This window comes from Polyergus mexicanus, unplaced genomic scaffold (assembly GCF_030449975.1).
Source record: "Polyergus mexicanus isolate NDT 795.1 unplaced genomic scaffold, iyPolMexi1.0 SCAF_1, whole genome shotgun sequence".
Lineage (NCBI taxonomy): Eukaryota > Metazoa > Arthropoda > Insecta > Hymenoptera > Formicidae > Polyergus > Polyergus mexicanus.
Genome location: NW_027223321.1, coordinates 11,219,775 through 11,242,160, shown reverse-complemented (window position 1 = coordinate 11,242,160; position 22,386 = coordinate 11,219,775). Strand labels below are relative to the sequence as shown.

The 22,386-nt window shown below is 35.2% G+C and overlaps 1 protein-coding gene across 7 annotated transcripts in view; it reads left to right on the top strand.

Annotated features, from left to right (window-relative positions):
- The window catches only part of LOC138934767 (syntaxin 1A), a 67,165-nt gene that overhangs the window by 10,756 nt on the left and 34,023 nt on the right, over positions 1 to 22,386 (top strand). For all 7 annotated transcript variants that reach the window (XR_011447180.1, XR_011447181.1, XR_011447179.1 and 4 more), the window contains exon 3: positions 4,693 to 4,792. Coding sequence is in view for 3 of the 7 variants with exons in the window: in XM_070298846.1 (XP_070154947.1) it covers positions 4,693 to 4,792 (100 nt within the window). In the remaining 4 variants the exon portion in view is untranslated. The remainder of the gene's footprint in view (positions 1 to 4,692; positions 4,793 to 22,386) is intronic.

Sequence of the window (22,386 nt, the reverse complement as noted above, 5' to 3'; positions counted from 1 at the left end):
CTTATAACGAGATCTGTATAAAGCCCACGCGTTTACGTAGAGAAACTCTTAAGCTTACGTATCTATTATCAAGATGTGTTGTTGTATAAAATTTTTTTCTTATGCAGATTTTACTTGGCATACATGCTATTCATTATTTTTGCCACTCACATTTATTGTATAAATTCTCTTTATATAGGAAAAATCTTTATAATGTATTTTACGGAATAAAAAATTTGCGAATTATCGGTTTATAATCACTTAAAGAACAAAGCTGCAAAAACGAGCAGGCATCGGTTGTTATATGCATAATGCGCGCAAAAATGTCATCCGCGCAAAATTTGCGTCAAATTGTCGAAACGATCATTATACGCTGCTAAACAATTCGTGATTCACATCGGCATCAGGTATTTATATTCATGCCGCTAATAAAGCGACAACTTGTATCGGCGATGCAATTTCCATCTGGTGACAACGCATACACGAATATCGTGAAAATTTCTCCCCGTTGCTGATATTTTCCAACGAGTCGAAAGAATCTTGGCGGTGAAAAGAGAGCACGTTCCCATGTAAATGGATGATCGTAAAAGAGTGCGCGCGAAAAGCTCGCGCGCGCCGAGTTAGATTGATTTTCACCGCGTTCCGTCGTCATTTCGCTCGTTTTATCGCGCATCTTTATTTCCCGCTGTTTTTTCCACAAGCACCCTGTCATCTGAAAGTTCCCTATTATTTTCCTGTTATAGCATCGAGATTGCGTGTGCTTTTCTTATTATTACTATATCGTTACTATTTTCATATTATTATTTTTTTCTGCAATATTTGTTTTCCGTTTCGGGATAAAAAATGAATCTCAAAATGCAATTTTGCATGTTTGAAGCTATCATGAAAATTTCATTATGTATTATATCATCTCGATGAAGAGAAGTTTGAAACATTTCGCTAACAACAGCAATATATGAAGATGGAAGTGATATTTATTAATAACACGGTGTGCTTATAATACGTAATTATTATTCTTCTCTTTATACACACACATATATATACACGTATCAGCTTTCAGGTTTAATTTCTTCACAAATTTTGTATCAATATTTTTTATTTGACAACATGTTATATGATATTAAATATTTGTTTTTAATATAATTTAATTACATAATAAATTGTATTTTCTCGAAAAAAATTGCATAGGTGTGCGAAAATGTCTTTTTTTTTTTTTTATAACTGCTAAACTTTATCGTTTCAAACGCAAAATAAAAAGTATGTATAAAATGTCAGCAGTAGAAAGTATTTTAATAAAATATTTTTTTAATGAAGTTTTTAATAAAAAATATTTACAATCTTCATGCGTCAACATTTGTATCGTGAATGCTACGGTGACCTGTTGATTAAAATACATCAAGCGCGTTAAAAAATCAATATAAATTATAATCACTAAATTGACGTCTCTTTAAAAAATAAAATGTCGCGCGTGCGCCTCCGTAATTATTTGTATGCGTGACTAAATTTGAATTTCTGCTACATATTATCTTTATTAGTGAAATCGGCTTAAGATACTTGTAATACCGGCTCTCATGCGAGAGAAACACGAAGTTATAATTTTGTCGATACAAAATTTCTTCGCGCGTGTAATCGCGTGCGAGCTTATATTCTCGTCATCTTTGCGAGCGTTAATATCCCCTTCCGTTTTCGCGAACTCTGCGAGCGTGTTTCAAGTTTCGAGGCGAAACTTACGCATAGGGACGAGTCGCGAAACGAACTTCCGAAATCTTCTCTAGATAGAGCCCGAAGAGAGATAAATACCTTTTTCGCTGTAATTTTCGATCATAAGACGGCATTAGCCCGGAAATTCTAATTTGAAAACATAGGAGAACTATATGTTTGAAATACTGAATAATTTCGTATTCATTTTGCGTGTCAATATCATAATTTTGCGTTACTGATTTAAAATTTCCAATATTTGTTAATGTCCGTTTTTTAAATATTTAATCTTTTTGATTTTTGTAACAAACGGTTTTATATTTTTAAAGTCTCTACTGTTTTATCTGTACTTATAAAAATTTTAAATGTATACTATAGAAATTGTTAAGTAAAGTAGTAATCAAATGTATTTAAAAATTTTATATTTATAAATAACATTTTGTGAGAGTATATTTGAATTTTTTTTGTCTCGAAATTCTTTCATAAGAGCAATATCCGAGATATACCTAGATGAAAAAAAAAAAGAACACCCCGGTCTGACAATGAAATGAGAAGGTTAACGCGAAATCGATACATAGACATGCTGCGCACGATGTATCGTTCGCGTTTTGGGGATGATATCAAAATGTGTGTCGCCGTAGCAGCCATTAGGCCGCTATCCTCGTAAGGCGCGCGTTTGTGTACCTCGTATGTAAACACGTTGCAGTCTATGCACTATGCAGTCGCAGTTAAGAGGGGAAGTAACGGGAGGAGAGGGCTACGAGAGACTACGTTACAACAGCGGAGCGAGACCGGAACGGAGAGCGTTTAGCGAGGATGCGTCGCATGCACAGGATGGTGCTAACGAGACTCGTTTATACGCTTCGTACAACGTATACTTTGTCGAGAGAGAGAGAGAGAGAGAGAGAGAGAGAGAGAGAGAGAGAGAGAGTATAGTTACATAATGCAAGAGTTCTTAACGGTCCGTACTTTCCTCAGTATCGATCATCTATCGCGTTATCGTTATCCTTTGATGAAAACCGAGCGATTCTTTTACACGGAAACTGCTCCAGGATATCGCTCTTTGTTAAATTAAAATCTAGTTGAAAAAATAAATATCTTTATCGGATATTTAGTCTCATTCGTTCACCGTCAATGTTATTTTCATTTTACAATAGCCGCGAAAAAACATTATACATACATGTGTTTAATTGTCACGCCCTGTAAACCATATCCATGATTTCATAATTGAGAATCTTCTCAAGCTCCTACAATTGAATTAACGTTAAAATTACGTCATTTTCTAAATTATCTCTCGTCATCGTGCGCTTTCGCTGTTAAGGGGATTAAAGTCAGACGGAACTTGAGCGGGGACAGTTAACGTTTACGGACCGAGTCATTCTTTGAGATGGTTGGTTATCTCTCTCGAGATATCTTTCCCTCTCAGCGAATTTCGCCGACAAAATTCCAAATTGCCATCGCTGTCGTCATCGTCGTCGTCACGGCTAGCGTCCGACGTCGTTTCGTGCGATGAAACGATGAGGGGGATCCCGATGAGACAGACGGAATCACATCAAGTCGGAAAGGTCGGTGCAAGAGAGCGAATGAGATGAGGAAAATTACATATTCTTTTTCAGCTTGCGAATCGATAGGACGGGATTCCTTCCGAATTTACGACACTGTGTACTTGCACCATTAATGCACAGCCCAGGATTGAATCTTATCGTCCTACATTCATATAGATATTATTTGCCATTCTCTTTTGTCCCTCTGATGAGACCGCCTCTGAGATATATATATACGCGAACGAGAGCTTTTGGAATTTATCGCCACTGTGGCGTCTCGCTAAAAATACCTCTTAAAATTGACAGAGAGTGGAAAGCTCTTCGCAGTTAGGAAATAATCCGTAAATTTTGATGAAACGAATTTCCTACATTGTTTTATCTATGCGACGCGCACGCGCGCATTAAATCTAATAAATTATTAAATAAAATAAACATAAAATTATTGTATATGCGAATAAAGTAACTATATCAATAAATTAATATGTGCGTAATTTGTCATAAAATCGTTTTATATTTTATCGTAGCATATATAAGTAAATAGAAAAATTTAATAGATATTGAAATAATTATGCACGAAACTTGATATATACTTTTATTACAATATTTTATATTTTTATTTATTATTCCGATTAAAAGATATTATTTAAATCAAAATTGTTTAAAGGTACATATATTCATATAAACTTTTATATAAATTTTAATATCTCTCTCCCTTTTATTTAAATTTAAAACACGTGTAGATTTGCAAGAGAGAGCAACTACATGCGATTTTCTGAGAAACTATGTACGGTCGTCTGACCAAGCGCGGTTTGTATCACTTACGGCGGGCACTATTCGCTCTGACCACAATTACGGCTATACTACTTAAGTAGAGTGTATCCGGCATAACATGTATGTCGGCCTCGACTTAAATTAGCTACTTTTATCGACAATGCAATCGAGCGCTTTTTTTTCTTATTATTCTTTTAACGAGCGTATTTTTTCTATTAAATATGAAATTCATTTTGATGCTGTCAATTTAATGATACGTCAAATATTTCGATGATTTCGCTCAGTGTGATAATTTTTTAATATTTCTTATTTCTTTATTATATGCTACGTGTGCTATAATAACAAAGATATATTAGGATCCATTAATAATTAATTAAATCTAATTTAATTAATTAAAGATTACAATACATATTAAATAATATTAAATACATAATAACACATATAAGAATTCTTATATTAAAAATAAATCTTAAATAATTCCATTATATGTAGAAAATAGTGTGAACTTTCATTTTTGAAAGATGTAAATATGAAAATAAAATAAATTTTAAATTTCGATCATTCTTTCAAAATATTCGAAATAACCCTTCTAAAATAAACGATTTGTGAGATCTTGCGACAAAATCGTATTTTCAAAATATGAATAAATTTGACAAAGTTTAAGTCAAATGCTGACTCTGACGTGTATGTTTTTCCGCAGGTGGAGGAGATCCGCGAAATGATAGATAGGATCCAGACGAATGTGGAAGATGTGAAGAAAAAGCACAGCGCCATTCTCTCCGCGCCGCAGACCGACGAAAGTGAGTTTAATTTTTATCATCATGTATTACTTATCCTACTTCTTGTCCAAGTACGCTCATAACCAACGAGCTCGGTTGCGTCCCGAGGATAAAAAGCGAGATTTCGTTCAGCGTGAAAATGATCCTTTCCGGAAATTTATCCTTGATATTCAACGGTCGATTTAAATCAAACGACAACCAGCTTATTCAAATATTAGCGTGTCGTATACATTAATAATAACGCTTCTGTTTACTTCACGTGATTATTTATCTCGATTATCTTGTCGCTATTACATCGCGATCAATCGCTCTCATTTATATTTGGCAATTATTTTGTCACTGTCAGTATATATATATATGTATATATATTCACTCTCTCGGAGATATCGATCGTTGGAAGTGAGGAAAATGTTTGGGTCAGTCATCCGAGATGAATCAACACTTCAGGTTTCCAGGTTAACCGTTGATCCTTCGCGAAACTTCTCCGTCGGGGGCTTGCTGGGAGTCAAATTCAAATTTGCTCACTGTACATAATTCAGGAACTTATCCGTCTTTCCCGGGGTCGATTTACTCGACACCGGCGCGCTTTCACGTCGGTTGGTTGCCCTCGTTCCTCGCTGGAATACTTACATCCCGCTCATCCGGACGTCGGGTCCCTTGAATATTTCATTCGCCCGCATGCGTTACTTGCCAAAAACCATTCACCGAACACACATTGCGCCGAAATCCGATATTTCAAAGTGACATTTTATTATTAGAGCACGGAACGACATGCAATGGAATCGTTCGAGCTCCAAATATATCGTTGCATTTCCAACACTGTTGAGAAATTCAAGATTTATCGATTTAGAAATCTCTGATATATAATTAAAAACAATCTGATACAATTTAGCAAGATTAATTTAATCGCGACACGAGAAATGAATTAAATAACGATTCTTATATATAAACTTTTGCGCGAATGAGAAAGATTGATAAAAACTTGTTAGCAGTCGTTGAAAAGATCTTGGCGAAATAATTTCACCGAATGATGTTCCATTTATAATTACTCTCTGCGTATAATTACTCATTGCGAGATAAATCATTCGGAGAATCCGACGTATCGACAGTTTCACGCCGATGATAATCGAGTCTCGATATTCCGATGAACTACCGTCGAATTCAATAGCGGGAAGCGGGAAATGCAATGCAGGGGATCGGTTAAGTTTGAAAAGTGGCTGGCGGAGAGGAGAGGGTAAAAAGGGGAAGAGTGGTTGTAGCATGGCCAGGGTAGCTCGCGGGAGGGTAAGCAGATGGGTGGCAGACACGAGAGAGAAAGAGAGAGAGAGAGAGAGAGAGAGAGAGAGAGAGAGAGAGAGAGAGAGAGAGAGAGAGAGCAAGAGAGGGATATACACCGGTGGTAATCGTCCTTGCCCTGGTTGCCATTATAGCTGCCAACCGGCTGGGGTTGGATTGTCATTTCTTACACCTTCATCCCCTCGCGCGCTGCGGCTTCTAACTCCTTGTTGATATGAATTCGAATGCCAACGGATTTGCTGCGGATTAATCGTTAATAGTACTCCCGCGAACTTCGCTTTCCCGGACATCTTACTAGGAAGATGTCCTTTACGTCTTCTAACGTAATTAGACTCTGGAGCACTTTCTGAGAAAAAGAGAAAAATCTATATAAATTGCAAATTTATAAGAATTTAATTTTGCAACCGTTTTGATTTATGTATAACCGATAATTCATGGATATAGATGGAGACTTTACTTTAAAAATCTATGTGTTAATTTTGCAATTTCCCAGATATTTAGCTGTCATTGATAATGTGTACATTATTACAAAATCTGATAATATTTTCAGAAACGATCGTTTAAAGCTATAATCTTTTTTTTTTAAGATTTAAATGTGGGTAGATATAATAATTTATTTTGTCATATATGTACATATAAGAATATAGAGATATATACAGGATATAACTCATTTATAATTGCAAAGTTTTGATATTAAGCTACAAAAAAGAAATATTAATATCAGAACACACGTCACAGAAAGAGAGAAGGAGAATTATTTTGCGCGGTGATTTGTATAAAAATTCGGACAAACGGCGGAAATGCAATGCGTTTCTATTCTAGCTTGTCCATAATTTCGAGCAAGTAGATTAACTTGTCGCAACCGAGGAGGATTAAGTAATATCTCGTTCGAGAGCAATGGCTGTTAATTACTATTAATATCACGACATTGCGCATCAAAATTTCGCGATGATTTTCAAGCCTGGTTTCAATTATTATATGTACGTACTGCGCGTAATCTTACTCCGTCAACGTAATATGTCTACGTATACGTCGTATCGGTTTATTGTCGTAATAGTAGGACACGCGCGTATTTCCATAGCTATCCATTTCGCTCGGTCTCTTTTCAGCTTCGCTCTTTTGCCTGCCTGAGAAGTTTTGACGGCGAGGCAGCTAAGCCCTAGAAAGAGAGATACGTCAAAGAGGTTTCTCTCCCTTCGTGTGTATTACGGGTATAAACATGTATGTGTCTCCAGACACTTACGTTTATTGGAACTTTTCGCAACGTGACTTAGTCGAAGCTTAAATGAAATTGCGGTTGGGAAATGAGAACCAACGTAGATAAAACACGTGTATCATCGGATAAACATCAAAATCCAATTTGCAGCTCTACTCCCGATACACACAATTACGCACAGAAATGTGTCAATTTGTTTATCATAGTAGCTTTCGCGCAGATCAAAGTTTTTTTTTTTTTTTTTTTTTTTTATAGCGCAAATGAATAGGATTATTTCGCGAGACGATGGGAGAGATCTTATGGTAACTGGAAATCGAGTCTCTTTCTCTCCAAAGATCCTAAGCTTAGTTTTTATTTTTACGCAGTTTTTATTTCTTTTTTATCCTTATTTAGATCGCGTACTCCAACGTAAAGTGATATTTATTGCACAATTCTCCTTCTCTCTACTTCATACAAATATAAATATATAAAATATATAAAATTATAATAAATAAAAATTTAAGCATGAGCGCAAAACAACAATACATTGCAATGACAGGAGATTATAATTTTATTATTAACACAAAAATGATATGTAAAGAATATTTTTACTTTAAAATATTGCATAGCTGTTTTTTACGAATTAAATTATTTCCTTCAATGCTGTTGCGAGAATTTTTCAACTCCGATAGCGAGAATCGCTCGTCGAGAAATACACGATACGTGAACGAGATGAAGATAATCGAGCCTCGTGCACGTCGATATTGTCATCGTTCGCGGCGATCCGATAGAGAAACGGGTTAAACGATTTTGAAAACTGTGTCGAATGCCTCGTTAGAGGAAAGAGGATAGAGGCGAGAGAGAAAGAGAGAGAGGGAGCGCGCACGCGCGCAGATTACAGACTATAATGACGACCCAGTGGAATCGATGTTACGCATTTGTTACGGCGGATAGTTCGATAATCGATCTTTCCCACGTCACTTACGCGCTCGGGGCCGCGAAACGCAATCGTCGTCGTTACCGGAATCTCTCCTATAATTTGCACGAAATTATTCGCGCGTTTCAATCGCCGCCGCGCGTCCATATTTCCGCAATGCTAATGATGATATTTGTTAAATATCGCATTACGCGCATTGTGCGCATCCGGCAAACGATGATTCGGAATTAGTAGCCCGCGTCTCTCCTAATTTCGCCATCCAGTTCGTTGATTAATCTCGGGAGACACGCGTTTGCATTATTGATTATTTCTTTTCCTACGACAATCATATCCGTATTACATGTCACATGCAATTATTTATATTTGTAGCAAAAGTTTTGTATATATTTTAGCGAATATTATTATATATTTCTCTCCAATAAAAGCTCCAATTAAACGGTTTTATTACTCATGGATCATTTAGGTGCAAAAAAACAAGTGCTGGTAATTATTGCAACTTTTGAAAAAAGCAAGCAAGAAATTATTCATATAGTGCGCGAGAAGTGGAAATTTTCATGTAATCCTCGCGTGAAATAATCATGTTACGTTTGTGAGAATAAAAAGTTCAAAATATACCTACGATATAAAGAGATTAAATCGTTCCCGAGCAATCATCGTCTCGCACAGCCCCGTTTCCGGCGCATAATTAACCGACTCTTTCTCACGACGTGCATTCCTAAGGAGTCATCGTCCCGACTACGTTCGTTTCGACGAAGTTGCGCGATTATATAAATAAAAATAAGAGAGAAAAAGGAAATTTTGGACACGCGCCACCGAACGATATACGCTCCGTGTGTTGCTGATGTTACAGCATCGGCATAGACGCGCATCACCTGCCGTTGCTGCTAAATATTAAGAGAATAGTCCTGCGCTAAAGATAGCCTGAAAAGTCAGTGCGATGGAGAGGTACTCGAGTTACCTCGACGCCGCTCATCGATCCTATCTCGTAACTGCCAGCTGCTCTGTATCAGCGGTAACGGATGAGAGCGTTTCTAAGCCGGCAGCAACCGCGCGAAAAAGCGGACTTTTACGTCGAGATTCATTTAGACGGAACGATTCTTGACACGTGGGCCGATTGTGACGTGTCCTCGCCAAACTATCGTCCGGTTCGTGCGACATGACTTCCCTGAGTACCTACGTACTCGTCGATAGAGATCGTAAATATCTGTCAATTACACCGTGCTAGACAAAAATATAATACTTTAACGCATTCATCCCGAATAGTATCGCTGAGTATAATGTTTGATTTAAAAAGAAAAAGATTTCCGTTTCTTATCGCACATGTATCGCCAGATGCGCTTGTTTAATCCTCATCTTCTGTTCGACGTTGCACTAAACCGATTAAATCAGCCGATGGATTTTCTTCGGAAAAAAATAGGTTTAGTCGGCTAGGGTTAACGTAACCTGCAACAGGTTGACGTTGATGGATAGCAGGGATTATTGTATATCTCTTTACAAGCCTTTTGCGGAGTACTCTCGTTCTTCAATTTACTTTATTGAAAAATTGAACTGCCATATAAATAACGAAACAAGATCCGTTAACATCTGATTAGAATGTCATATTAAAAATGTTCGTATTAGAATGTTTTTTTTTTTTTTATATATATATATATATATATATATAGCACGATTACATACTCCGTAATTATAATATATGCATTTCAATTACTAAACAAATATTGAAAACGTATATAGTGAATATATTACAATAGTAGTTCTCTCTGTTGTCATTTATATATAGAAAAAGAATATAATGTATCACAAAATTGATATGATAACATGAGAGAATTTTAACTTTTGATATGTGTATACATACATCTGAAATATGCTCCTCTATTATTATATATTTAAACATATTCCTAGAGTACGAAATAAGACAAATTTCACGAACATCGATATGAAACAATATGAACATTGATGTAGAAACTGAATATCCAATATACACGTATATTTGGCTAGAAATGGATTTTAGCATCGATACGTATGGAACATTTGGAACGGAATGGCTATCATCTTGCGGCGAACATTTGTGCTGATATGACACCATTACACCTCGCTGTCTGTCAACATGGCAGATCCAGGCGCGACAGTTATATCGCATACGACAAATTGCCGTGCCAAGCTCAGACGGATAATTCATACTCGACGCTACCGGGTTGATCCTGGCACGACCTCCTGGAGGACTCGGTTTAATCTTGTGTACGAGAGAATTGCACGCTATTCCAACATGTTACGTACGTAAAGGAATTCACGGGGGATTCGCCCACTTGTAAAAAATGTTAAATCTATTTGACGGGAATTTCTCTTCTAAAGTATTGTAAAATGAGACGCTTCACGATATGATGCAATTTCTTCCACATATTTATCAATCTGCGACATATAGTAATGGTTAAAATATAAAATCTATATATTTAATATATTAGTGTTCTTTTTTTTAAATTTACAAATAATCGATAAATCGATTATCAGCATTCGATATAAAAGATTTCGATTATGATATAATTTATGAAATAATAAATTTAATTTTTTTACTATTACATATACACAATTATACAGAATTATTGAATAATAAATATGTATAGAGAGGAAGAATTCTTTTTCTCGCCGAAAATTATCTGCTCGAAACGTGTGACGTGTATAAGAATTTCGGTAGTACGAGTGCATATTTATATCAATTTTTGGAGAAATAAATTTTCAGAAACTTTTGAACGCTTGCAGGACATGTATGAAATACTACTATGAGAAACTGCATTGTATATTTCGTCCATTTTTTTATTTTCACGACATCGCGGCAAATGTTGGTCGTGTCCGCATTTTTATTCGGCAATGTAAATTTTCCGTTTACATTTTACCGGTGCGACATGTTACAATTGAAGTGAAAGGCGCGCATATCGAAAAGACAGAATTGGAATTCACAGTGAGTTGTATCGCGTCGCGATCAATTAGAAGGGAACAATTTTTTTTTGTTTTTTTTTTTTTTCATTGCACTATATGTGCGCTTCGTGCGTGAATTTAAGAGAAAGAAAATAAATGGAAAATTTATTAAATAATTTCTTCTAATTTTTAAATGTGTTGGTACGTACAATTGTTGAAAAGGCGTAATTGATCACGCGACATTTTTTCGTCGCACAGACTACATTCTTAGAAAATGCGGCAGGTATTTTCTTTTTGTCTTAGGAAACAGCTATTCGCAGGCATATGCATATTCAAAGGCAGCTTATTATACAATATTTCCCGGCAAGGGTGCTCGAGCATCTCTCGCGTAGTATGGAGGAAACGAAGTTTGCCATAGGGTTGAAGTACGGGGCGCGCCGACAAAAGAATCGTTTTAACGCGTGACACGGTGCGACATTGTAATTTTTTTTATCAGACATTTTACATCAGAATTCCATATGCCGCGCACAAATGCGTCGCGTCGACATTTTGCGCGACGGGAGAATTTCATTTTCCGGCGAATGTCACTCGCGTGCCGAGACGAACGGAAATTCTCCCCTGAAATTCCCCGCTTCGATCGAAAACCTTTGAGGGGTTCCGTAGTTAGGCTTTTATACATCGACAAAACGTCGCTTCGAAGAGTAAGGTGCTGGCGACGTAATTAATCTTTAACCCCTCTAGGAAAGAGAGAGAGAGAGAGAGAGTTACGACATTGCCTCCAAAACCGGTTTCCCTTCATCATGCTTTAATCTTAGGTAAATAATGTTCATTGTTGTATCTCGTGCGTTGGGATGATGAAAGTAATGGAGGTGACAAAACTACTTATCTCGGATTAAAATTTCTACGACAGATTCGATGACTTTTTTTTTAGCAAAATTTTAATGGAACACGTATCTCTTAGCTTTCGATTAATATTCGAGATTAATTTTATATGTAAATACAAATTTCTGTTAATTTACAAAGTTTACTTAAAATTACATCAAGCATAAACTTTCGCGACGTGTGTTTATGTTTTGTGTAGTTTAATAATACGAGGATATATACCCACCCACTTACACATACAATTGTCGATAATTTTATGATAAAACTATATATATTGACGCATTTATTTATATTTTTGTTAAAAAAGATTGATCGAAGAAATGGATCTGTCGAAGAAAAGAATTTCTTGTAGACGCGTGAGGTAGCTTATATAAAATTTGACAGATGCAATACGTAACGGATTTGCGATCGATTCATGTAGCTTTTTGAAAATTTGTGCGGTAAAAATCGCAGGAGAAAAACGCGAGATAGATTTGTCAGCGGCTGTCGGAATAACGAGCAAATCGATACGTCCGAAATGGAAAATGTCATAAAGCAAAAGCGCATTCCTCGGCAAAAATATTTTGCTGATACCATGATATGTGGTCATAAAAAACGGTAAAATATGTCCCATGTTGCGAAAAATAAAGAAATATATTTCTCTTTTTGAGTCATTTCTACAAACGCGAGACGCGCTCTCTCTTTTTGTTTTCTATACTTTTGATATCCAGCGTTGACGTATCGATTTCCGCTCGTGATGTCTGATTAGCGTTTCGAGATAGTTACGGAGAGCTGATTGATCGATTTCTTTTTTTACCACTAGCCCCGACAAGAAATTGGCTTTTGCCATTGGCATCCGCTACACCGACCGGAACTGATCATCTCTCGACCGTTGACAGAAACGAGATCGAATTATCTACAAGACGTAATTGCCTTATTTGAGTCTCACGAAAAAACAGAGAAAAAGGATCGAGATATTTTCAAAGGATAGCACGACATACCGAAGAAAAAAAAAAAAAATGATAAAATAGAATTTTTTTCATTAATTAATGCCACGAGCTGCAAAATAATATCTTGCACATATGCTTTGTTTTTAATTCTTTCTTTTCTTTTTGCATCTCTACCGTTATAACATTACAGTTTTATAAATGCGGTTCCGCGATTATTGGATTTTTTGTTGACCAAGATTATTAATTTAGCCACGACGCTGGTTTCTACCGAGAAATGTCACTCGGTATGCAAATGAGAATATCTCTCGCGCAAATGTGTACACCTGCAGACGCGCATTTGCAACGTAACAATAACCGTCGCGTTTGTTCCGCGGAATTCAGCCAAGGTTGTAACGAGGGACTGGCAGCTCGAGCTAATTTGCGTACAACGTGAGCGAAGTTTACCTTCGCGTACAATTAGGTCGTCTTCCTCGTTGGAGAGCGAGGCTGCAACTTGGACGCAATGTTGGGTGGAACATGAGCAAGGGCTGCCGGCGCTGCTCATATCATCGTCGAGCGTATAATAATTGAAATGCCTGTTATCGATATGTGTTTTGCGGTCCTATGCGATACGAGTGTCGGAAGACGAGGAGGATTTAAAAATAATCCGTCTCTCTCTCTCTCTCTCTCGTGTCGTCGAAAAAATATCGAATGCAATATTTAATCCCTCTGACGCGCGCGCAATCTAATTTTCATCGTAGTTGATCAATTTACACAATTTACTTATATGATTAAAATAAAGTTGAGCTCGCGATCATGTTGAACAAGTTCATCATTTTATAAGATCCATCTTGTGGATATAATGTTATGCGTCTAAAATTGTCGACTTTTTTTTTCACATTCAATTTAGGATAATTTTTATCTTAAATTTGATATGATTGATAATTTTTATTTTGTTTTATGGAATATAATCTGTAGTAAAAAGTAACAAAAGGAATTCTCTCTCGGCAAATAGATATATCGCATAATACATGAAATTATTATTATCTATGTGCCGAATATTGATCTTTTTTAAAACGAACATATGTCCAATAAACAGTAAAATCGTTGACACAATTTTGTAGGAACGAGATCGATCAGCTGGTGCAAATTTCTAACTGAATTGCAAACACCGTGGTTTTGAGAGATGAGAAAACAGTATACCTCTCTCAATCTCACGCGCGGTTGCAATTTTGGATAGATGGATGAAAATATAAACGGAAAGGGAGGGTCTCGTGGGATTACGTAGAGTCTTGATAGTCGTGCAGGCACATCTCTCCGATCGTCTTTCGTCTGAGAAAAAAGAAAAAAAAAAAAAATTCTTCGGATCGACTAGGGTGTTCATTCGCGATAGAGTCGTTCTTTTGGCGGTTATCGCGGCTTTACAGGAGGTACGTTCGCGTTAAGAATAATCTAAACGACCTCGTAAAAACACTTGAGAGGAAGATGTCACACGATTTCGTGCTATTGGCGAATAACGACGTTTTCAAATAGAAAAAAACGTTTCTTTATTATTCCCCGTGGGGATTTATTCATAAAAAAGTCTTAGTTTTTATCGGTAACATAGACGGACTTGGTTTTTCTTATTTTAGAAATGAAAGTTTGATCGCAATAATTGGACAAAATGAAAATTTTTATACATAATCAATTTTTATGCTTGATTATTTTGATAATCATATTCTGGAAGAAAACATTATATTACGTCTTCCTTCGAAACCGATGGTAACCGATGGTAATGAAAGATAAATTCTTTACAATAATGTACGGTGAAGAAGATAAGTGAAGAGAATTATTTCTCAAGCTAGTTCACTCGAAGAGAATTATGTGTTCGGCGTTTAATAAAATTGGAAAAAAATTACAAGCTACTAATCAAATAAACAGTTTATAAATTCAGTCGATAAATATCGCTCGCAATTAAAAAAATTGAATGTTGCAATCCTAAATAAAAGACTAGAATTAGTTTATAAGAAATATTTCCTTTTGACACGATACAAGACTTCGTGCTTCTTTTTAACCATTTGACAAAAATTGTTACGTTTTGTTCGCTTGTTACGTTTATCAAATACTATATTTTCGAATTTTTTCGCTCGTTTTTGTATTTACGAAAAAATTTTTCAACAAAAATTCTGTATTATTGAACAACATAAAAAATTACAATACATTCAGCAATTCTTAGACTTAATAAGTCTAACAAGTTCTAGAAGGATAAAATTAGATTGTTGACTACGACGCATATATATATATATATATATATATATATATATATATATATATATATATATATATAAAGATATCATCTTTAAATATTATTCAAAAATCTGCACAAACTATCTAGATAATCCAATAAAATTTTCACGGCCATCAATACGCTGAAAATTAGGTTCAGAGGAATTTAATTACTAAAAGAAAGTTAATGGTTATTATTAAAATCTCTCTCTCTCTCTTTCTTTCTCTTTGTTCATGGTCGCTGATAATATTCTAAGATATATTAGGATAAGTTGAAATTTTTTCTTTTTTCATTAAGTATATATATTACAAAATATACTTAATTAATTTACTCCCCCAATTTTTCTCGAGATATATATATAATATATATATATATAGCATGCTTGATTCGATGATTTTTTGCGAAAATGTCGATTTGTCAGTCAACGTAAAAAGATTAGATCGCATATTTAAAGCCGTCTTGATATCGTTCGCCATCTCTTTTTCTTTCCTTCGAGTTGATCGTCAATACGACAGAAAAGATACGAACGAAAAATGTCGAACTGTCTCGATAGAAATGGCACAATCTCGGCTTCGTTGGTCTCGCAATGTTATATATTATATAACACTATCGATAGACGGGAAATGTTTTGCCATTTTGCTCGTTCCGACATATCGTGACCGTTGATATCTGTGATAATAGTCGATTCGCACATCGAATCGGTATTGATCGTTCTCTCTATTAAACTGATAATATATATAGCCTGTAGAGAGGAGAGGGGAGAGGCTATAGATTGAAAAAAAATTCGACTTATTCTTTGCGTATTTCGATGCATTGGCGTTTATTTCGTTGGCGTTTAAATAATCAATCGTGTCTGCGCTTATGCACTCGCGCGCAAAGCATTCGGAATATTAACATTAATCCTTCGAAATGTCGAACGGTAATTAGGAACATTTAACCAAATTTAATCTCTTTCAATAATAATCAATAAAAATATGGAAAATTATTGTTTGACATGCTTTGTCTATGTATTATTTGATATCACAATCTAAAAAAAATTTAGGCATGACATTATTCATTAATTATGGATAACTAAATACTAAAAGAGATATAAATTTGATCTCAGGGTAAATATTCTTTTACAACATATTAATTAATTCCGGATTATAGTTTTTCGAAATTTTGCATATTTTTAAATGTTGAGGAGAATAACATGTTTGAATAACATGTGAATGAAAATGTATCTTTTGAATTGGACTAACAATAAGATTATATATGATTTAATTCCAATTCACACAGTTCCGTGAAATGGGAAAAATATATTTTATAAAATTTTGATTCTCTCTTAAATCCGGATAGAGAATACAAAAAAAAAAAAAAAAAAATCAGATTTTAAAATCAAAATTATTCCTGATTCAATTGCGATTTAGTTTTATGAAAATGGGGAAACTTAGTCCATAAATTTTAATTTATCTCCAGAGAGGGGAAAGAGATTACCCGCTATAATATATATTTACTAAGGAAAATGTCATGAGAGCGAAAGAAAAAAGACCGCTCGGAGAAGATGTCCGCGAGAATCAAAACGAACGAGAAGTTTAGTCGCATCTGCGTAGGCGAATTGCGTGGATGTACGGAAGCATGTGCAGAAAGGGTGGAAAGTGCGATATTACTAAATCGAGCGGAGGAGTCCTCTGTAAATATCTGAAAGAGGAGGGGGGGGGGGAATTCATCAAGCTACACATGATTTACTAATGCATGTGCTGACCGAATTACAAACTCGTATGACGAATTGATCCGCGCGGATCGGTTGTATTTTTTTTTTTTTTTTTTTTAACGTGAAATAATTTATCGAAATTTCGAGAGAGGAGAATAATATTTTTGCAATTGAAGAATCAGATTTATAAAAGCTACGCAGATTAACAAAACAGAATAACTAAAACGAATTGGAATAACTTATATTGATCTGCCAAATGTGCGGAAAATCGATTTTCTTTATAAAATGGAAGAACGTAATTTGAAGTTGTTGTTTTTGTTACTTGGAGTTGGAATGGGTTGCTAAGTGTATTTGATAGCGAACTTCAAAAACAACTTGGAAACTTCGCGGAAATCAGGCTAACAAACACAGGTGTGCCTAAACAGTGTGTAATTACGTACTACAGACAGAGATATTTACTTTACTATATATTCGCTATATATATTTAATAATTGTGTAATGTCTTTTTATTATTCTATTTTGATATAATTTTATCTAACAAAGAATTAGAATTAATTTTGTGAGCGTGCTTGCCAGTGATAATATTTAATATCTTATATCAGGGGGAAGGGGGATCTTTTATTATATTATAAAGATTTTATGAATTATATTTATAATTTAATATTTCTTTTACGAAACATGGTTTTTAATATTTTTTGTTTATTTATGAATTTTATAATAACGTACATCAGCCTTGACACAAACAAAAAATTATTATTAAATATAGATTTTTTTTATTCACAATCTTTCAAAAGATTGACTTTTCGCCCTTTGGAAAATACATAATTACATCAAATACATCATGCAAAATACGTTTATACGTTGGTAAAAGTATCACTTTGTATCTTACGAATTCTTGTCGATAAATCTATCTAGATTTTATTATTCGTCTGCCTATTCTTAGACTGGTACGCCAGTAAATTTTCTTCCGTCTTTCCGAGAGAAGATAGCCCATTGTAGTTGCATGGGAAAAAGAAAAGACATTGATCATCGGCTTTTCGAAGGCGAGAAATTGTGTTTCTCGACTTTGCCTCCGTCTCTCAGCATGGAGATGACAAAACAGCATCGTTTGCATTTCTCTCAAATGCAATTTTCAGAAAAGAATATAAAAAGAAGTGCCGCGCATAAAGCTGATGTCCGTTTACAGACTCCATTCCCTGGAGCTATTAGGGAAAAGAACTGTTGATATATATATAGAAGTTTCTTACGTATGCCGTTTACAAGTTTAATCGTAAATTTTTATTAAAACTTACAAATACTTTTTTCCCGCGAATTAAACTTTAAGAATAATAAAATGGTAATTTTTTAATTACAGATTTAAGAGAAATATTAACAATTAATTATTTAATAAAATTTTAATTCTGCAATTTGCAATTATAACTGATTTTATTTCACTTTTTTAAACGCAGAGAGTAGCGCGAACCATCACTTTTGATATCCCAATTTATTCCTTAGCCTTGACACTTGTTGCCACGAGCGACCCTCCATGCTTTTTTCCGCTGCGTTGTACGAATTTGTTCATTTGACAAACAAAAAAAAAAGAAAGAAAGAAAGAGGAACTAGGGGATTTCGAGAGTCGAGCAAGTCGCATTAGGTTGAATTAGCTGCCAGCCAACTGTTGCTGATTCGATGTTCTCGTCCTACGAGCCGGCTCCTCCAATTAAGCCTTACCTATGTATCCACCCCTTGTCGACCTTGTCGCCGATACCAGCTCCGGAAACTCCTGGGAAATAATCGAGGGAAGCGTCCGGGAAAATCGGGCGTGGGATAGGGAAAGGGAAAGAGAGAGAGAGAGAGAAATGGAGAAAGAGAGAAGTGGAAGGTCGGAGGTCGTCCATTCAGAAAGTCGGGCACGTAAATTCTACATTGAATATCTTCCGGTTTATTCAAATCACGAGCGTGCAAAAAATGACGGAGCATTATCGAGCGATCGGATGTCATCAATGAATTTGGAATGAGCGTGGGCAGTTACCTTGCCGTAATGAGGAACGAGATGGTCCGGTTTCCATTTAATCTGCCTCGAGTTACTTGCGTAAATAATCGAACAGGAAATAGATGGAAAATTGTGAATTAACTAAAATTGCTGATTCAATATCGAATCTGACATAAGTGGTGGTTTTTTTTTTTTTTTTTTTTTTTTTTTTTTTTTTTTTTTTTTTTTTTACACTGATCGAGGTGAAAATATTTAATATTTATCACCAATTGTATTACTTTGTACAGAGAATTTCTCATTTTCTAATTAATCTTCACAAATATATAATAATAAAATTATTAATAATATAAAACAGTGCTTTAAATAATTTTGTTTTTTCAGATGATCTCGATTTTTTTTCTCGATTAATGATATTCCAATTTTAAAATAATTGCTAAAAGTAACGTGTTAGAAAATATGTATATTGTATTGTATAAAATAATGTAACATAGCTTTTGTGTGCACATGTTTTTCTTTATGACGAAGATCGATGTATTAAGGTTTCAATCGACATCTCAAAATTTTCGGCTAGACGTCAAAAGGTCGCATATCAGACGGTCCTTGCGGTTAACGTAGGTGTTATCACGCGCGATATCAGAGATAGCGGTTGCAGATTACAGAGATTGTACGCGATATGTATTAAATCGCGTGGGTGACGGCCTTGATTGAAATGACTGAAGGGGTGGCTGGTTAAGCGATCAATCAGTCCGCTGTGGCTCGATTGTAAAAACGAATTACATTGCGAGAAAATATTCTCTCGTCCCCGCATTCGAGATTTATTATTCTCCCCTCGCTTTGATAATCTCTATTTGTTTCTCGCTCTCTCTTCCCCTCTCGAAAAAAGGACAAATACGCAGCTATAACCAATTATTTTAAACACAAATATACATTTAAAGATGCATTTATTTTGAACATATTACAGTTACAAATCTGTTTATATTTTTAACGAACACGGGTGGATTCGCTGAATAAATCTATTGTATATAAAAAATAGCACAATAAATCATTAAATTAGCCAAATCGTTAAAGTTTTCTTCATCACAGACAATAACTAGAATGGTGTATTTAAACAAATTTTTTAAAATTCGAATCTACATATAAATTTGTTTAATTTTGCATGTATAAAAATTTGATAATGATTTAAAATTAGGGAAAATAATCTTTTTCTCTTTCTCTCTTTTAATCTTTTAATCATAATCTTTTATATACTATTTAAATATGCGAATTTGTGAATTAATTCAAATAATATTTGTCAGTTTCTAATGTCGATTACATATATATATATATATATTTTTTTTTTTTTTTTTTTTAATGAGGGATACTTTTTAAAGGCATGTAAAATATTTAATCTACCAGTAAACTGGAAGATTCGCTGATTTTCAGAATATTTTTCGAATATTTTTCTATATTTATTCTTTCGTCGAAATCCATTAAAACTCCACTTGAGACACAAAGTCGTTTCGTTGGCATATTAGCCAATAAAATAGGTTGGTCGATCGTATGACTGTTTTTTGCGATAGCAAGTCAAAGATTGTGAGTGGTATCAAGTTTCGCGACCTTATGTAGCATTCTTACGTAGGATCGACACACAGGGTGACTGCCTCCTTGGGGTTGCGATTGCTTCGCGAGCTTCGAGCAGACCAGTCGGTGAAATTCTCTCTGTCGCGCTATCGATCCCGTTCTCAAAGTGGGCGAGCGGTCGTCTCGTCTCTTATTTCAAGGAGCTTTCTCTCTGTATGTGCCATTCTCGGAATGAACTTAATGCCTCCGCGCACAGCCTCCTGTGCGTCTCGAGTTCGTCTCTTCTCACTCATAGATACATTTATTTATGCTAAGGCAAGCTTTCCTGGGGAGGATCCCTGATACAATTTGAAATCAGAATTGTTTATGAGCATAATGAGCATAACACAATTGCTTGCAGATGAGTACAGTTACAATAAGAGGTATTTAAGTTGCGTTCTAAAACTTATTTTAATCTAATAATATTTAATAATAATAATAATAATAATATTTCTCGATATTATAATTTAAGAAAAATTGATCTCTACATTGATCAACGAATTAATAAAAATCGATTTTTCTGGGATTAAAATATCGAGATATTTTTCAATAATTTTTGAGATACAAATGATTGCAAATGGGAACTTTTTACGTATTTTTCTTCCGATTCTAAAATTATCATCGTGAATTAGTAAACAAGATTGTAATGATATTGATTACATTTCATATATTATATCAAATATTAATATTGACGGATTAAAATATCAATGTATTGATATTATTATAATCAGAAATATATTAATAATTTTGAAAACTCTTATCGGTTAGTTCTCAAACTCAGATGTATTATTTAAGTCGAAACTAAATTCTAGAAAAGTATCTCTTTTCAATGACGACGATCCACCAGCAGCATCCCAATTTCGCATTCTTTCTACGAGCTTTGCGCATTTTCCATACTCAGGGATTCAAAGTGGGATATCCCTCCACCAGTCGATGTACAGAAGGGCGCATGAGTTTTTCGCTCTTGCAACGGAAAATCGTGTGTCGGCAAATAGGAGCGGAAGGATGATCCATCTTTCTCTCTCCTTTTTTTTTTCTTTTTTCCAGAGGGTAAAACTCCGGGGGAGAAAATCCGCGAGAGAGGTCCGCCTCTCTATATCCGTTATCTATACTGCCTCGGCTACTTTTTCCGAGTAATCCCGTCGCGTAAGCATAAAGCATAAAGGGCTTCGTCGGTCGTGATAGTCGACAAAAGGGGGACGGGTCAGTCGTGAGAGTGGGTCGCAAACTTCTCTGGCTTTCAACCGATTTCCTTTCTCCCTTCGTTCTCTCTCTCTCTCTCACTCTTTCTCTCTCGAGAGCGCATCCTCTTCACCTATATTCGACAATTAGGAGAAGATTTACATCTCTCTTTTTGCCATTGTGCTTACGAAGAACGTGAAAGCCTTTGTATCAGCGATCTGTGTGTTTTAGCAGCGATCGTTTAAAAATGCGATTTACACTCTCCCATAAAATGAAAACATATATTGCTATCAAAATGATTATAATTTGTATCTTATCGCGGATGTCTTTGTTTCTTTTTACGCGTATATTCGAAGCTCTTTTCATATTAAATTGAAAATTTTATTTTTATCACATTTCCTTTAACAAGCACTGATATATATATGAGTAGTTTAAGAAAATCGTATTTTTATTACGACTACCTTACATCGATTTTTATTCTCATATTTGCGCCTTTGATTGTTTTTACGGAAAGCTTCTCCTATAGTTTCTCCTCCTCTCTGCGTTTTCTCAAGAAAGGCATATCGCCTCCAACTTGACACATTTCTCGGCGATGAGTAAGTAGTCTCCTCGCTGTAAAGATTGGCTGATTCGAGAAATCGAACGACATCACCCTTCTTCCTTCCCTCCTTCGAGTACAAGACCGTGCTTTATTTAGGTCGATAGATAGAACGACGGCACACCCCTCCGTCCACTGATCCTGCGGGATTGAAATTCGCCACCGGCAGAGAGG